This window comes from Rattus norvegicus, chromosome 10 (assembly GCF_021556685.1).
Source record: "Rattus norvegicus strain SHRSP/BbbUtx chromosome 10, alternate assembly SHRSP_T2T, whole genome shotgun sequence".
NCBI lineage: Eukaryota > Metazoa > Chordata > Mammalia > Rodentia > Muridae > Rattus > Rattus norvegicus.
This window is the reverse complement of record NC_141543.1, coordinates 90,079,209-90,097,099: the sequence shown is the minus strand read 5'-3', so window position 1 is coordinate 90,097,099 and position 17,891 is coordinate 90,079,209. Positions and strand designations below refer to the sequence as shown.

The following is a 17,891-nucleotide window of genomic DNA, read 5'->3' as shown; positions in this document are numbered from 1 at the left end:
GAAAGCATGCACTCAGGGTTGGGGATTTAGTGGTAGAGCGTTTGCCTAGCAAGCGCAAGGCCCTGGGTTCGGTTCCCAGCTCCAAAAAAAAAAGAAAAAAGAAAAAAAAAAAGCATGCACTCGGTTGTTTGTTTGTTTGTTTAAAGGCATCAGCTCAAGAGAAGCTTGCAAGAGTAAATGATGGCTAGCAGGCAGAAGGTCAGGACTGACCTGTAAAAGGTTACCTGCTGGAGGCTTCTCATCCAGTGACCTCACACACACAGCAGTTCATCTCTGTACCTTTGGACCCAGGTTCCTGGCTGGAATGTGTTACTGTCTCTTCCTGGTCAGCCCCTATTAAAGTCTTTCGATAGCCTGCATAGCTTCTTCTTGGTGACTATGATCTACTAGAGTATAGGCTTTGAAGGCAAACCCATTTTCGTGTGTAGATTCATAAAGTTCATGACAAGTGCTTGCCAGATTAAAGGATGAAAAGGACGTTCTGTCAGGTTCATGTCCACTGTTTGCAGGAATTTTTATGGTTGTAAAGCACATATAGAGTCCTCTAAATCTCTAAGCCATAAACACAGAAGAATAAATTTAACTGTGTAAAAACATCAGTCTGGGCATCTGTGGTGTTAAAAGCAAAACCCTTCTTGGAATTCTTCTCTGGTGTGGTCAGGATCCTGAGGATACAGAGTATTGAGAAGCAAGAGGAAGGCAGCATCATGGTCTAGTTGAGGTGTAGTTCACGGTCGAGGCCAGGAAATACTTAAGAGGCACGTACACATAGCTGTGCCTGCGCAACCATCACTGAGCAAGCTGGTCCTCTTATCACTTAACTCACACAGGGTCACGGGGCAGGAATCAAGTCACACTGGAAAGACCTGTTTCTGAGCATGTACAAAGGTACTCCGAATGGACCAACTATACTATCTGAGTGAGAGAATTTACCAGGCTACACGTTGAGGGTCACTTAAGCAAGTGCCATGGGCAGGCTATTAAGTCAGAAAGAACAATAAAATCAATAAATAGTTTATTATTATTCATATTAATAACATAATGGGTCAAATAATCAAGAATTCAGCCACTCTGGTAGTAACCCTTCCCCGGCAGGATTTTCTAATCTAGATCCCCCGAGAGCATTCCACGCACACATGCACGCACACCCATTATATCTGCCTAGATTCCATGAGAGCGATACAGAGACAGACAGACAGACAGACAGACAGACAGACAGACAGACACACCCACTATAAACCCAGAGGGAAGTAACTGGCCGGTCTGCTATCAGTGAAAGTTCAAGTCACATTCAGTGGACTCTGCTGTAGTTACTGTCAGTGGCAAACACAGAGACAAAGAGGCCTGGTTGAATTTTCACACCTAAAGTCAAAGCTCAAGAAAACCAGCTAAGATTTCTGTTGAAAAGGCAATGAAGATGTGGCGGTGCACACCTCTGCGCCCATCACCAGAAGAAGCAAGAGGATCTCTTTGAGTTCATGGCTACTAGCCGGGTCTACAGAGTGAGTTCCAAGTCATCCAGGACTACCTAGGGAAACCCTGTCTTGGAAAACAAAGAGAAATAGACAGCACCCACATACAAATGGATTCACAAGAGGAGGGCCCTGCCTCCACCTTTTCTTCCACTGACTGCGTGAGAATCAGCCTCAAAGCACAGGCACGGGAAGATAGAATTGAAGGGGTCACAAGGAACAGAACCCATGGAAGGCAATGCGGACTTAAGCAGCAAATACAAAACAGAATCACTGGTCAGCCAGGCCAAAATGGTGGTTTTTAAAACACACAGGCATGGGGCTGGAGAGATGGCTCAGCGGTTAAGAGCCCCGACTGCTCTTCCAGAGGTCCTGAGTTCAATTCCCAGCAGCCACATGGTGGCTCACAACCATCTGTAAAGAGATCCGATGCCCTCTTCTGGTGTATCTGAAGACAGCTACAGTGTACTTATATATAATAAATGAATAAATCTAAAAAAAAAAAAAAAAAACACACACAGGCAGAGGCCTGCAGAAAGCTTCGGGTGCTCCTGCCGCACACACCCACACGAGCCTGAAATCAAACCGCCACGCCTGCCCAGAAGAGGAGGCAGTGGGTTTCCTCCTCTCTCCGTGCCGTCCCTTGAAACAGTACTGCTCATGACAAAAATACACAGAGCTTTCTTTTTTGCTTTTAAGGTTTAATTAAACCGCACAGAAAGAACCGTACCAGGGAATCCAACCTGAGACCAGATAATACATTTTATGCCAGGGGTGGGGGGATGCAGGGATCCGTGCCATCGAGGAGCGGCTCTGTAACCCCAACAAAAACTCCAGAATAAATCACACAATAAATTATTTTTCAAGGAAACTGACACACATGCAGATGGACACACACGCGGGCACGCACATGCACACACAGCACTCTGGTCTCTCACTCAGTGTTGACTGTTAACTTCCAGGCTGGAAACTGTGGGGAAGGAGACGGGTTAGACATGAAAAAGGGGGGTGCGCTGAGCCCCTCGGCCACCAGGCGAGTAAGGCGGAAGACAATCAGAGAAGGAACCCACCAAGCTTTAAGGAATGAGCAGAAAGGAAACGGCGGTTATTAAGGAAGGTTTTAATCAATGGCGTCATAGAGGGGAGGAAGAAAGCACAGAGAGCTAACACAAGTAAAGGCACAATGAACGTGGGGTGGAGTGGAACCAGGCCCTTCCTTCAGTTAAATGGTTGCTGTTGGTTTTTTTTTTTTTGTTTTGGTTTTGCCTGTGATTGAAGGTGGTTATCTTTTTTTTTTTTCCATTTTGTTTTCAAGAAATGATTCTTGAAGGCAGAGTTATAATGGCCTCCTTTCTTCCCTCTCATTCCCTAAATTTGGGTGGTTTAACAGAGTTCCCCAGACCACATAGCTAGAGACTGAGAGTCACAGGGAAAGAAAGCTCACACTGGAATGTGAGGAATCTGGATTTCCGGCTGATGGCAGGTTGGGTTTCCAGAAGGACAGTGCAGTCGCGCTATCAAAGGGCTTCTCAGGCCCTACACTCCACCCCCAGAGCCTCAGAGAACGAAGGACCCTGGAGTCACATTTCTCCCACACTCCAGAAGCATTCAGCCTACAGATTATTTTCAAGTGATCAGGAGAATTAAAACATACCCCAACCCTGAGTTGCTCTGCAGCAAATCTATTTACAGTTCTCCCCGCCCCTCACCTCTCCCAGGAGGTGAGTCCGGGTTTCAAGCTGGGAAGCCATAGGGTGAGGGAATTCCCCTCAACCGCCAGTGACTAGTTTCTTTGCCTCTGCTAGGGAAGGGGGCAGGGATAAATTCCTGGTGATGACCGCCTCACGTCCTGAGCTGGGATAGCCAGAGAGGCTCACACTGTGGCCCAGGCTGTGAAAAGGGCAGGGTTCTGCAGCTGCAGCACATCCCAGGAGAGAGGACACCACACCTGGAACTTGAAGTACTTTGGTCCAGGTTTGGGGACTGGAGAAGGGGAAGAGGAGCATCTAGTTCATCTGAACATCAGACCACTGCCTGGCTTCGGGCAGGGCAGGAAGAAATAGCTATCAAGTGCTTCCCATTAGGGAAAAATACCATGGAAGCTGCTGACATAGCTTCTGGCTGCTTAGCTGAGTAATGTCTCTCCCCTTTGGGAGGGCACGGGGAGTTAAAGGGACTAAGCAGTAACCTCAACGTGAGACCACCCAATCTTCCACTGAAGAGACGACATTCCCATGAGGACATAACGGCTTCAAAGGGCACGTTTTCAGTGTTCTCACAGCCCACCCGCCTTAAACCTGTGTTACAAGTTTTGCACAACATACAAAACAGACCAACAATTTGAGGATCACGTTCCCATCTTCAATAGCAAATATACACGATAATAAATTTGTTATTAACAGCAGGACCAAATGATGAATAAGGCAAAGACATTTAAGTTAGGTGTGTCACCAACACGCTCAAGTGGAGGAGCGAGCTCACTTGGGTCTAGACCCAGGCCTTGTTTTGGTGGTTGTGGCACCAAAGAGAATGAGAATAAAATCAATGCCCACATGACACAGTGGGATCTGGGAAACAGAAAGGGCGCAGGTCAAGTCGAGGAGGATACATCAGCCCGAGCAAAAGGCTGGGCTTTGGCTTTATTTGTGAGTAGGGTGTGTGTGTGTGTGTGTGTGTGTGTGTGTGTGTGTGTGTGTGTGTGTGTGTGTGTGTGTATACATATATACGCACACATATATTTTTAATGTTCTCTGTTTCAGTAAGGGAAAATTTTCACACTTTGATAACATTGTATAAAAGGCATCAGCTCCCATTTCAACAACAAATGGGAGGACTTCACAGTCAAGTTCAACATTTAGCATCTACCCTGGAGCTCTCCCAGTGTTAGCTCTTCTCCCTCTTAGCTCTGTTCACTTCAGGATGCTGGGAGCGGAACGGCTAACAGATTTGAGAAGGATAAATAGTGAACAATTAAAAATCTGGTGAGATCGAACCACTGCCTGTCCCAAGAGTCCAAGTGGTCCAGGAGCTGGCAATGGGTAACAATAAATAAATAAACCAAGTTAGGCCCACCTTCACCGGTCCCAGAAGATCTGGGTTTGACCTGGCGTAACGCACAGATCCTATGATCCACTAGATCAGAAAGGTCCCTATGAGCCAGGTGTGGTGGCACACACCTTTGGTCCCAGCACCTGGGAGGTGGAGGCAGACACAGAGGCAGTGGATCTCTGAGTGTGAGGCCAGCCTGGTCTGGAGAGTGAGTTCCAGGACAGCCAGGAATGAACAGAGAAACCCTGTCTCAGGAAAAGAGAGAGAGAGAGAGAGAGAGAGAGAGAGAGAGAGAGAGAGAGAGAGAGAGAGAGAGAGAAAGAGGAGTAAAAATAAAAATAAGAAGGAAAAAAAGAAAGGTCCCTAGGACAGTTTAACCCTGTGGTGTATTTGGAAGTTTTTCACCTGCTTCCCCTACCCAACTCAAAGAACAGTCGGATCTCCTTATTGTCATGCAAGATTTGAGCAGCGTGTGCCTAGGTCAAGGACCAGAGGAAACCAACTTGTCTGAGTGTGGAATTCAGGTGCCCCACACTGCTGGAGAAGACACTCCCTGGCCAACAGACAAGCCTCAGTTGGACCATTCGCTTCCTGTGCTGTTTGCCTAACCTGGAAGACAAGCACACGGTGTACTGCTGGCCGCCAGGGAAGAGCAGGCTCCTGGACTACGTCTCTGTGCTTCTTGGTTTAAAGGACTCAGCATATCCCCCTGAAGCTCCCTTTTCTCCTCTGTGGCCTTAAACCCTGCAGTCGCAGGAAGGTATGGGTGGCAGAGAAAGCAGGAAGAGCCTGCTTCATATAAGCCGGCTGTCAAGATCTTACTGACCCTGAAGAACCAGACACTCCCTAGAACTGAGTGCTTCCTGCTTCCCTTCTCAGTCTCCCTGGAGCATTCCCAAAGGCTGAAGGGCTCAGGCTGTGACCACTTCAGGGTTAATCAGGAGGCTGTGGTTAAGGCCCTATCTTTTCATGTCTTATGAGAGAGCTCAGACAGCTCTGGCCCTCAGCTGCACAAGAGCGGACTAGCTCTGAGATGATCCTCAGCGTACTTCATGCCCTTTTACTGTTCGGTTAACTGATTAGTACTTAGTGTGTATGTACAACTCATCTCTTGGGATGGGGGAAGAGGGATGAGAACAAAACCAAACACTCTTAAAAATGAAGAAGACCCATTTCCTTGTCCTTTCCGTAACCCGACCTTTAAAACAGATCACTTCTCTGCAAACCCCTTCCCGCATCACGGGATACCCTTTCCCAGAAGTCCTGGCCACACCAACCTCCTAAACTATGGAGTATAACGGCACACAGCACACTTCGCCCTCGGTGAATGACAGAGACAGGGTCACGTTTTCTACCCTGCCCCTGGGAGTCCATTCACCTTAACAAGGCACCTTTCTCTGGAAGAAAGCAGGAGGCGTGAAAGCTTTCTGCTCCTCTGGCTAGCAGGCTTGCTGGAAGAAGGTGGACATGGGCGTGAGGCCCCGTGGCCAATAGAAAGAGTCCAATCACCAAGTCCAGAGAGGAGATGCATAGATGGCGCTGGGCTGGGAGGGTGCTCAGAGTCTAGGGTTGGTTGCACTGGAGAAACACTGTAGGAGCTCTCATGCAGGTGTTAGGGGTTGGGGACCATCTGAGAAGAGGAGGTTCATCCTTTTCCTGAGGAGCAGGACCACGCCAGGCTTCACCTGAGAATGGGCGGCAGAGGTGGGGCTCCACGGGCAGCTGGAGGAGAAAAAACAAAAATAAACATATTCAGCACACACTCCAGACAGGACAGCTTCTTTATAAAAAGATTGTGTTTTTAATCTCTTTGACTGTTTATACATCTATCTGTACACCAGGAAAGGGCATCTCATCCCATGAGACTACAGATATTCATGTGTGTGATGGGAACTGAACTCAGGACCTTTGGAAGAAGAGTTAGTGTTCCCAACTGCTGAGCCGTCTCTCCAGCCCCCAAGCAGGCTCTTTAAGTCAATCTTTAAACTCGGGAGACTCGGGCTGGAGAGAGGGCTTGGTAGGCAGTGCTTGCAGCCAAGCCTGCTGACCTAGATCTAACCCAGGATTCACTGGTGGGAGGAGAGAACACCCAGTGACATCTACACGTGTGGAAGTACAAGCGACCTCAGAGAACACACAAGCCCTGCTGCATACAACCATGGACGCTTTCTTCTCTGCCTCGCACCTCGGTTTGTTTTGCTGGGGTACACTCTTTGAAGATGCCTGTACTCTTCTGGAGCGGGGAAGTCCTCCACCGGATGGAAGGAGTACTTGGACTCAAAGTCATCTGTGAAAAGGACAGTCATTAGTCACCCTCCCGCAGACTTTTGACTTCTTAGGACCCTCCCTAGTTACTAATGTCCTGCGAGTTCTGCTACATCGAGAGCCTGCCCTATCCACCAAAGCAGACCCCACACCAGCCAAAGCGTCGCCCTGGTGCATCTCACTACAGTGGATGTCCAAAGAGCCCTCATCTGGGAGTGGGGAGGTGGGACAGTCAGTGGTGCTGTCATGCAGGGGTAAGGACTCAGTTTGGATCCAGAGCACCAGACTGGGTATGGTGACCGGAGCCCATAATCCAGGATGTGGAGGCAGAGAAGAGAAGGTCACCAGGGCTGGCTGGCCAGTGACAGGCCAAGTGTGGATTCACAGGTTCAGTGAGAGGATTTGTCCCAGAAAAGTATGGTGCGGAGAGAATGATCAAGGAAGTTACCTAACGGTGGCTTCTGGCCCCAAACACCCATACATATACACATGCACACATATACATGTGCACACATGTACACACAGAGAAAAAATTTATTCATTCTTTAAAAATTGTGTGTGTTGAGTGTTTTGCCTACATGTAAGTCTGTGCATCGTGTACACACAGTGTCTGTCCACAGAGGCCAGAGGAGAGCATCAGATTTCTGAGACAGGCGTTCCAGACTGTTGTGAGGCCGTGTGGGTTCTGGAAATTGAACCTGGGTCCTCTATAAACAGTCAATACTCTGCAAAACTGAGCTTCCTCTACAGTCCCTTTACTTACGTGCTGGATGGTTTTATGTCAACTTGATACAAGCTACAGTTATCTGAAAGGAGGGAGCCTCAGTTGAGAAAATGCCTCCATAAAATCAGCCTGTAGGGCGGTTCATTTTCTTAGTGACTGATGGCAAAGGGCCCAGCCCATTGTGGGTGAGGCCATCCCTGGGCTGGTGATCCTGGGTTCTATAAAAAAAAATGAGGCTGAGCAAAGCACAGGGCGCGAGCCAGTAAGCACCACCTCTTCATGGGCTTTGCATCAGCTCCTACCTCCAGGTTCCTGCCCTGTTTTGAGTTCCCGTCCTGACTTCCTTCAATGATTAATAGCGATTTGGAAAAGCGATCCAAATACTCCCTTTCTCCCCAGATTGTTTTTCGGTCATGGTGTTTCTTAACAGCAGCAGTAACCCCAACAATTTATTATTGTTGTTGTTTGTTTGTCTTAAAGATAGGGTCTCACTCTGTAGACCTGGCTAGTCTGAACCTGTGCAGACCAGGCTGGCCTCAAAACTGGAGAGCTCAGCTTGCCTCTGCCTCCCGAGTGCTGGGATAAAGGTGTGCGCCACCATGACCAGACCTAGCACCAGCCCTTTTAAAACTCCTAAGTGAAAGGCGTTTTAAGCTTATCCTTCACTTCTCTCCAGACACCATCGAAAAGGAGCTAACGTGTGCATGTGCATGCTGGCAGAAAGAAGTGTCACTTCGTTCTAGAAACATCTGGGCTGAAAAGATGTTATGGGAAATGAACTGAACTAAATTTACAATTAAAGTAACTTCAAATGGGAATATGTGTCTCTAGCTGGTGAGTTTCTACCACAAAGTTTTCCTTCAGCCAAGGTTACTCTATACTGCTCTGCAATACATTTCACACAGCCTTGTCCTGCTCCACCCCTACATTCTAGGAGCCTTCACAAGATTCAAAAGTCCTATGGATACAGCTTGTTCAAACTGTAAGAGCTCCAGGGCTGGAGAGATAGATGGCTCAGTGGTTAAGAGCACTGACTGCTCTTCCAGAAGCCCTGAGTTCAACTCCCAGCAACCACATGGTGGCTCACAACCATCTGTAGTGGGATCTGATGCCCTCTTCTGGTGTGTCTGAAGACAGCTACAGTGTACTCATATAAAATAAATAAATAGGGGTTGGGGATTTAGCTCAGTGGTAGAGCGCTTGCCTAGCAAGCACAAGGCCCTGGGTTTGGTCCCCAGCTCCGAAAAAAAGAAAAAAGAAAAAAAAAAAATCTTAAAAAAAAAAAAAAAGAGTTCCTTCTCCGCTTCAAAGCTTCCAGTTTGTTTGTTTAGATTGGTTCTTGCTATGATTGCAGGCTAGTTGTGAAATCTAGGATTCTCCTGACTCGGCTAACCCCGTGTGTTGGTATTATAGACATGTGCACCATGCCCTACTACATTTTAAAGATTTCTGCAATGTGGATGTATGTTCAAAGCCAAACCCTGGTATATCTGTTAAAAACAGTCTAGAATGTGCTGGCGGGTAGCAATGGAGGAACCCACTCAAGAACATCCAGTATGGGGCTGGGGATTTAGCTCAGTGGTAGAGCGCTTACCTAGGAAGCGCAAGGCCCTGGGTTCGGTCCCCAGCTCCGAAAAAAAAGAATCAAAAAAAAAAAAAAAAAAAAAAAAAAGAACGTCCAGTATGGGGAGTCACAGGAAACTTCACGGTCTGTTCTAAAAGTCTTCAACAGAGCCTGATAACCCCTCTGCACATCTTCTCTTGTGGTCTCATTCCAGACAGTGAAGTGCTGAACTCATGAGGTGACCTCTCTACTTAAGTAGAGTCCTCAACAGTCATAACTTGGAAAGGTGACCCGATTCGCTAGTGTCTAGTCATTTCCTGGTTCTGTACATAGGAAAAGTGAAGTCCAAAGAGATGAAATGACTTCCTCCAAAAACTCAGGACTGGCTGCTTTTTCTTCTATTTTGTTTTTGTAGTGCTGGGGCTCGAACTGAGGCCTCGGTAAGCAAGGCGCAGTTAGCTTTCTGTGCTTCTCTGTAGTGCGAGGGATTGAACCCAGGACCTTACACACAGTAGGGTAGTGCTGTACCATGGAGCTTCCTCCTGAGCCTCTTGAGTTTAAATAACCAGTATCCCCTCTTGGATAGATAACTCTAGGACATATATGAACCAGACCTGAGAGTGAGGACCTGAGAGTAGCTTTCGAATGAATTAGCATGACCCCTGATGACTTGACTTCAATCTGTTCATGTAAGGAAAAGGACATCAACAGAAAGTGAGGAGAGGACCTGTTGTGCCTGAAGGGTACTGCTCTGGGCATTCTCCATCTCCTCCGGCAACCTGGAGGCACAGGAATCAGCGAAGTCACCACCAGAACTAGCAGACAAAATCACTAACTACTTACCCAGGAAGGAGCGGACAGTGGTGATGGAGTCTCTGTGGCCATTCCTCAAGGGTGGTGGTGGAGGAGGGGGCGGCCCAGCTGGTGTCCTTGAGGGTGGAGGTGGAGGCTTCCCTCTGCTTGGGGGTTCTGACCCATGCATCCGGTAAGGTGGTGGGGGAGGAGGGGCATCCCTGGCACCATTTCGGATCATGGGCGGTGGGGGTGGAGGGGCTGCAATTAAAATCCAAAACGGTTAGGCTTGGGCTGGAGCTGGCCAAGGAAGAAAAGGTCTGAGAGACAGGAGCTAAGATAAGAAAGCAGTCTGGGGGCATTAGTAAAGGAGCGGGTGTGAGAAATGCCCAATGACGCAGACAGATGCGCAGCAATGTTGCGATGATTAAATCTAAAATAAATCTATCATTATACACTGACTATAAAAACATACAATGCCAGGCAGTGAGTGGAGGTGCGTGCCTTTACAGCACTGGGGAGGCAGAGGCAGGTGGATCTATGACTTCAAGGCCAGCCTGGTCTACAGAGAGTTCCAGGACAGCCAGGGCTACACAGAGAAACCCTGTCTCAAAGAACAAAACAAGCAAAAAATCATAGAAAATAAGAGAGAGATTCAGGCTCTAAGAGGAGCCTTGAGTGGCAAGGTAAGTCTCCAGTTACCTTCGCATCCAGAGCTGCGGCTGCCCACCTCATCTGTTTGTTTAGTTTTGGTCTATTGGGGTTTTATTATGGTTTTTGCATTTTTAAGACGGATCTCTTCTTTGTTTCTTTCTTTTTTATCCCCTGAGACAGGGTTTTTCTGTGTAATCCTGGCTGTCCTGGAACTCTGTAAACCAGGCTGGTCTTGAACTCAAGAATCTCCTATCTCTTGTCTCTGCCACCAGGGTGCTGGGGTTAAAGGCTCGCACCACCATGACCCAGCAATAGATCTTATCTTTGTCTAGGCTTGACTCAGACTTGCTACGCAGCCCAGGCTGGTCTGGAACTTGCTACTTCCTGCTCCACCTCCACAGAAACAAATATGTATCATCATGTGATACTGTCCTAATGTAACTTAATAGAGTAAGTCCATGAACCAACCGCTTAGACAACCCTCTCTGTACAGCAAGTTGATCATTATCAGTGCGCTCATTTCATACCCTCCTCCTAGCTTATAAACAAAAAACAAACTCAAGAAAACCAAGAGGTTTGCCCCATGTCACACAACAATATAGACACCATTCAGAAGACTGTGGGCGTCTCAAGCACTGCTGCTCTGGCTCCTGATGGGGCAGCAGGCTTAAGCCTCTTCTTGGTTCACACTGCTCACAGCTAATGGACGGAATACGACTCCTAGGATGTGAAAAGCAGGAAGTGTGCAGACACTTGAACTGTCTCACCTGGACACACGTCACTTTTTCTCTGCTCTTATTAGAGAATGGGATTAGGAAGTTATGGGGTTTGCTCACTTTACGTTCTTTAAAAACTCTTAGGTTAAAAGCTTTAATTTTTTTATTTTATATTTTATGTGTATACATGCTTGCCTGCATATGTGTGTGTGTGAACTATGTGCATGCCTGGTGCCAGCAGAGGTCAGAACAGCGTTTTCCAGTTTCCCCCAGAACTGGAAATTACAGAGGATTATGAGCCGCTATGTGGGTTCAGGGAACTGAACCTGGGTCCTCAGGAAGAACACCCAGCACTCTTAACTACTGAGCCATCCATCTCTCTAGCTGTACCCCTACCCACTGGGTGCAGCTTTTTTTTTTAAACCTGAACTTCACAGAATCCTGAGCTACTTTATGCTATGCTATTCTAAGCAGGGAAACAGCACATCAGTGTATCAGGTTATTGTCTGGGGTACCCCCTAAAAGACTGCTGGGGAGAGCACACATCTATGTCATCCTAACCAGGCAACAGAGTAGCACAATGGCCTTTTCACTAACTCCCGTTTTGTTTTGTGAGACAGGGTTTCCCTGTGTAATGCCCTGGCTATCTTGGAACTCACTTTTAGACCAGGCCGGTCTCAAATTCAGAGCTCCTCCTGCCTCTCAAATGCTGGAAAACGACACTAGGCCTGGCCTATCTTTAATTTGTATTTAGTTTTCGTTATGCATGTGTGTGTGCCTACACATTTGTATATGCACTTTTTATGTACAGGTGCTCATGGAGGCCAGAAGGGGGCATCAGGTCCTCTGGAAGTGCAGTTCCAGGAGGCTGTGAGCTGTGTGATATGGGTGCTGGGAACCAAGTCCAGGCCCTCAGGGAGAGCAGCAAGTGCCCTGGCAGCCACTCTATGTGTGTGCACAGGCCTTCACTGAGGCTCCTATGCTGCTTTCTGAAATGGCTTTTTCTCATGTGGGTCACAGTCTCCCTATGTTGTCCAGGCTGGACTCAACTCCTGTGGCTCAAGCCAGCCTCCTGCTTCCACTTCCAACCTGGCTGAGACCCATTCCTTATTTCTTTTTTTTCCCCCATTCCTTATTTCTTTTTTCCCCGTCCCCATTCCTTATTTCTCAAGCCACTCCAATTTGCTTCTTCCTTCACCTACCACTCTGCACTGATGCTGCACAGAAGGGTCCCCGTCACTCGGACGGTCAGTTCTCAGGGTCCAACCGCCCTGCCTGCGCACTGTACACCGCACAGAGGACCACACCCTTCATCTTGGAGTTTTTCCATCACTCTACCAAGCTCATGACTTTTGCTTTGCCCTTTTTTTTTTTTTGGTTCTTTTTTTTTCGGAACTGGGGACCGAACCCAGGGCCTTGCGCTTCCTAGGTAAGCGCTCTACCACTGAGCTAAATCCCCAGCCCCTGCTTTGCCTTTTAATATTTAATATTTTATGTATACATGAGTGCTTTGCTTACATTGATTCCTGTACATCGTGTGTGCCTGATGCCCTCAGAGACCAGAAGAGGGCATCAGATCTCCTGAAACTGAAGTCACACACAATTGAGAGCCAGCCTGTGGTGCTAAGAAACTAACCCTGGTGCTCTGAAGAGTGGGTGCTCTTAACCATGGAGCCATCTCTCCAACCACCAAGCACACGGGTTTTTTGTTTTGTTTGTTTTTACTATTATTAATTAAAATGTATTTAGAACTATGTGTGCACACCTTTAATCCCATCATTCTGGAGGCAGAGGCAGGTGGATCTCTATGAGTTCCAGGCCAGCCAAGGACACACATAGAGACTTTGTCTCAAAACCAAAACAATCCCATTGGGTGTGGGACTGGCTCAGTTCAAGTCTTCACAAAACCCCACGCGCTGTTCTAGGGAGAACTAGCGCCCCACTTTCACTCCTACTATCCTTCCCTCACTTTATGGTGACCTCCCTGCTGTCCCAAGTGTTCCTACTTCAGGTCTTTTCACACTGGCATCTCATTCTAACTTCTCCCCCAGCTCAAAACATAGCATTATTTTAGGTATGTACTAGGCTGTCCACAAGTTCTTCTTTCTCTTTTCCCTAACCATCACCAGCACATAAAAAGGCATCCACTAAAACACTTGAGTTCTTACTCTCCCCAGTCACGGCAGAGACATTCTGAGAGCAAGCAAAAGGATTCAGGGCTTCCAAGCACTCACCTGCTCCCCTGCTGGGAGGGTCTCGGGCTGGGGGAGGTGGCCTGTTACTCAGCAAAGAGGGGGTGGCTGAGGTGGGCGGGGGAGGTGCAAGGCCTCGGACAGGCCCTGGCGTTTTCCTATGCAAAGAATTGTGTCTCTGTGGCAGCTCGGGGGCTGACTCATTGGTGGGGCTTGAGGGCCCATTGGGGACCCCAGGAGGCTGGCGGTAAGGCGGTGGGGGAGGAGCCAGAGACTGGCCACTGGGTCCTGTTCTGACGTTCACAGGGGAAGGAGGCGGCTTTACAGGGGGTGGAGCAGGATGTCCTTCTCGACCCGGGTGCACCCTCTGCCCAGGTGTTGGAGGCAACGGCTTCTCCCTGTTGTAGGCTTGGGCTTTGTTGCTGTGCAGAGGAAGAGGGGTAGGGGGCGCGTTGGCACGCCGGCCTGGAGGGGGCGGGGGAGGTGCAGAGGAGCTGTGCTTCATTCCGGTGCCACTGGTGGTGTTAGGCCGAGAGAGGTCCGGTAAAGAGGGTCTCTGCATCCGGGGCAGTTCTGGGAGGGAGGCTCGGCTGCTGTCGCTATCATCGTGAGGTCGCCCACTAGCTGCAGACACCGGAGGCCTTGGAGCAGCAGCTCGAGAACTGGGTACCTGAAGAGCCGGCTTACCAGCTGGGGTCTCTGCAAACACAGCAGACAACACTGTGTGAAGAGGCAGAGCCTGTCAGTCGGGTCCCTAGCTGACCCAGCCTCCTCAGTGTTTGCTTTCCTGTGGCCCTGGGATCTAACCCAGAGCTAAGCAAGGCCCCCCACTTGCTGAGCTATTACCTCTAGCCTGAACTCTTGAGTTCTAGTCCGTATAAACAGATTGGGAACCTGTAATAGACACTGCTGACATAAGCTTGAGCACATTTAAATTGAATTACATGTATTTATTTTACCCTTTTTGGGGGGCAGGGCGTAGTTCTGTGTAGCCCTGGCTCCTGGAACTCTCTGTAGACCAGGCTGGCCTCAAAGTCAGAGATCTGCCCACCTCTGCCTCCCGAGTTCTAGGATTAAAGGTGCGTACTACCAGGCCAGACTGACTTGTCTTTCTGTTCCTTATTTCACGTGACAGAGGTCCTTTGAGTCTATCTGTGTTTTCACAAAACATTAATTTCTTTCTTTTTTTTTTTTAAAGATTTATTCATTTATTATATATAAGTACACTGTAGCTGTCTTCAGATACACCAGAAGAGGGCATCAGATCTCTTTACAGATGGTTGTGAACCACCATGTGGTTGCTGGGAATTGAACTCAGGACCTCTGGAAGAGCATTAATTTCTTTCTTAAGGGCCAAATAATAAGTCTATTCTCTGTGTATATACCTCTGTGTGTGTGTGTAAATATTCTGAATGTATTTATGGGTTTAGAGACAGGTCTCGTGTAACTGAGGCTGTAGCCAAGGATGATCCTGAGTGTCTGAGACTGTCCTGCCTCTCGCTCCCCAGCACTGGGATTACACCTAGCCTGGCCTCTGCAGGTCTCCACATACACTAGGCAAGCCTTCACCTCACTGAGCTACAACTCAGCACTGAAATCTGCTTTGTTTCTCTAAGCCTGCTCTCACTCTTGGGTTCAGGCTGCCCTCAAACTTGGGATTCTCCTGCCTCAGCCTCCCAAGGAGGACTGTAGTCATGCACCACACCACCAGCTCCCCTTTTCCTTACCCAAGTTAAACACATTTTAATTTACCCCTCAGCTTTGCTTTCCTGTGGAACTACTCTCATTTCTTCTTCCTCCTACCCTCAGCCCCAGGCCTCATCCTAAGGTACACTTGGAACAAGTCAAAACGTATAGTTGGGAGACCGTTTTCTGAGATACCTGGAGCATCCTTGGCTCCCACAGGGCGGAGCTTCGGCACACCTCCTTGAAAGAGACCTCCCTTGGGCTGTAAAGCAGCAGCTCCAGGGCCGTAGCCACCACCGCTCCCTTTGGGCTCTGGAAGACATAGGTAAGGGTTTTATGTCACATGCTCTGAGCTGGTGACCATCCCTCTATCGAGGTGTTCATTTACATGCGTACCAACCTTATCTTTGCCCTTCTATCAAGAAGCAGCAAAACAGTGCACAGTACAGCAAACACACAGACAACCCAAGACCATGTAGGCCTTAGAGCTGCACACCTCCACATGAGGATTATTAAGACAAACAAGCAAAATGAAAGGACAAAGGGACAAAGGGACCATCTTTAAGGAGCAAGAAAACAACTCAATTAAAGATATGCTCAGCAGAGCTCCCTGGGCTCTCTTTCCTGAACAGCTAGTGGCTCAGGGGGATGAAATGTGAGCAAACTCTCCTGCACCTGCAAGAATGGACATGAACAGCAATCAGAGAACCATCCTTGGTTTCAGCCAAGAAGCTTCCAGGAATGTGGTGGTCTCCGGAGGGAATAGCCAAGGATGTGCCCTGACAAACACTACTGCAGCAGGCGAGGGCTTTTATCTCCGAGTTAGGAAGAACTTCATGGTATTCAACTCTGCAACTGGAAGGAAAGTCAAGATACCCAGGACACCATTTTCCCACTCAAGAGACTACAATAAACAAGATGGACCAGAGATTTCTTCTAAGCCTGGCTCCTGACTCCACCCTAGGAAAAAAGCTCAGACTCACTCTCGATGACAGGAGCACTCCGATCATTAATGTTGGTCACCTTCTTCAGTTTGGTCCCTTTGCAGATGTCTTGTAAGAGGGCGCCTCGATTCCGCTGCTCATCCCTACTGAGTTTGGGCTGTTCTGTGTTTGCCTGGAGGAAGAAGAAATGTTGAGGTTACCCTGAAGAGCTCTTTCTATCACAAGCTTGGAATAAGTGACTTAGGCCAGTGCAGCACAGACACCTGTGCCGAGCAGCAGTACTGGTGTGTGTGGTGCGGCCACCCTTTTCGGCTCCCCGCTTCCAACTCACCACTTCTGAGAGGAGACCAAGACTAACCATGAGTGCGCATCTCGGACATGCTAACAGAGCACAATCACCAGCATAGGGTTTCTCTGAGCACCCACTATGCCTCAAATACTGTGCTAAGTACTACTCAGATGACCTCATCTGAAACCGGAGACACCCTGAGAAAGGCATGAGTACCACTATCCATACTGAAAGTGTGGATCAGAAGCTGAATAGTTTCCCACGGTGGTCATGCGATTAGTAATCGGTAAAAAGAATCCCCACCCCCATGGGGCTGGGGATTTAGCTCAGTGGTAGAGCGCTTACCTAGGAAGTGCAAGGCCCTGGGTTCGGTCCCCAGCTCCGGGAAAAAAAAGAACCAAAAAAAAAAGAATCCCCACCCCCACCCTGACTGCAGAATTGTATCCCAGCATGACCTGTCACCGCTCTACTACTCTGTCTTCTACACAATGTTTAAAGCAGATACTGGCAGCCCTACCCACACTGAGGAAATCATGGGAAGTTGAGGCTCATGGTTAGCATACTCTGAGTCAATTTCCCAAACTTTTTTTGGTTTCTGTTTTTTTTTTCTTTTCTTTTTTTTGGAGCTGGGGACCGAACCCAGGGCCTTGCGCTTGCTAGGCAAGCACTCTACCACTGAGCTAAATCCCCAACCCCTGGTTTTTGTTTTTTTAAAATGTATTTATTATTTATTTTGGCTTATCAAGACAGGGTTTCTCTGTGTAGCTCTGGTTGATCTGGAATACTCTCTGTGGACCAGGCTGGCCTTGATGTCAAGAGATTGCCCTGCCTCTGCCTCTGGACTGCTGGGATTAAGGGTGTGATAATTTTTTAAACTTTAAAATGTTATTAGTCATTACTGTGTGTGCCCCTCTGAACATGCAGAAGTCAGAGGACAGCTTTCTGGGGCTGGTTCTTCCCTTCCACTTTGGGTTCTGGAGTCTGAACTCGGGTCACCAGGCTTCTGCATCAACAACTGTCTACACCTGTCAAACCTGAGCGTAGTTCTACATGCTTGCACCGGCTGGTTTTGTCTGCCAACCTGACATGAGCTGGAGTCATAACAGAGAAAGGAGCCTCGCTTGAGGAAATGCCTCCAAGAGATGCAGCTGTAAGATATTGTCTCAATTAGTGATCAAGGGTGGGAGGGCCCATCGTGGGTAGGGCTGATAGTCCCAGGTTCTATAAGAAAGCAAGCTGAGCAAGCCAGTAAGCAGCATCCCTCCATGGCCTCTGCATCAGCTCCTGCCTCCAGGTTCCAGCCTTTGGTGATGAACAGCAATGTGGAAGTGTAAGCTGAATAAACCCTTTCCTCCCCAACTTGCTTTTTGGTCGTATTTTGTTCAGGAATAGAAACCCTGACTAAGATGATGTGATTGCCTCAGAGTTCCTGCCTCTTTCAACCCTCTTCATCTTTCTCTTACGTCACTTCCCCAAGTTCCATCCTCAGCCTCCATCTACATGTTAATGAACAAAGCCCATCATGGTTTGCACACTATGGGCAGA

General features: G+C 48.3%; 1 protein-coding gene across 5 annotated transcripts in view; it reads right to left on the bottom strand.

Moving 5' to 3' along the window:
• Nucleotides 1–998: 998 nt before the first annotated feature.
• Nucleotides 999–17,891, bottom strand: part of Wipf2 (WAS/WASL interacting protein family, member 2) — a 40,642-nt gene continuing 23,749 nt past the window's right edge. For 3 of the 5 annotated variants that reach the window (NM_001443724.1, NM_001191825.2, NM_001443725.1), the window contains 6 exon segments: nt 999–6,242; nt 6,706–6,807; nt 9,917–10,126; nt 13,470–14,126; nt 15,309–15,425; nt 16,097–16,229. In NM_001443724.1, the coding sequence (NP_001430653.1) occupies nt 6,202–6,242; nt 6,706–6,807; nt 9,917–10,126; nt 13,470–14,126; nt 15,309–15,425; nt 16,097–16,229 (1,260 nt within the window). In that variant the 3' untranslated portion in view covers nt 999–6,201. 5 annotated transcript variants of the gene reach the window in all.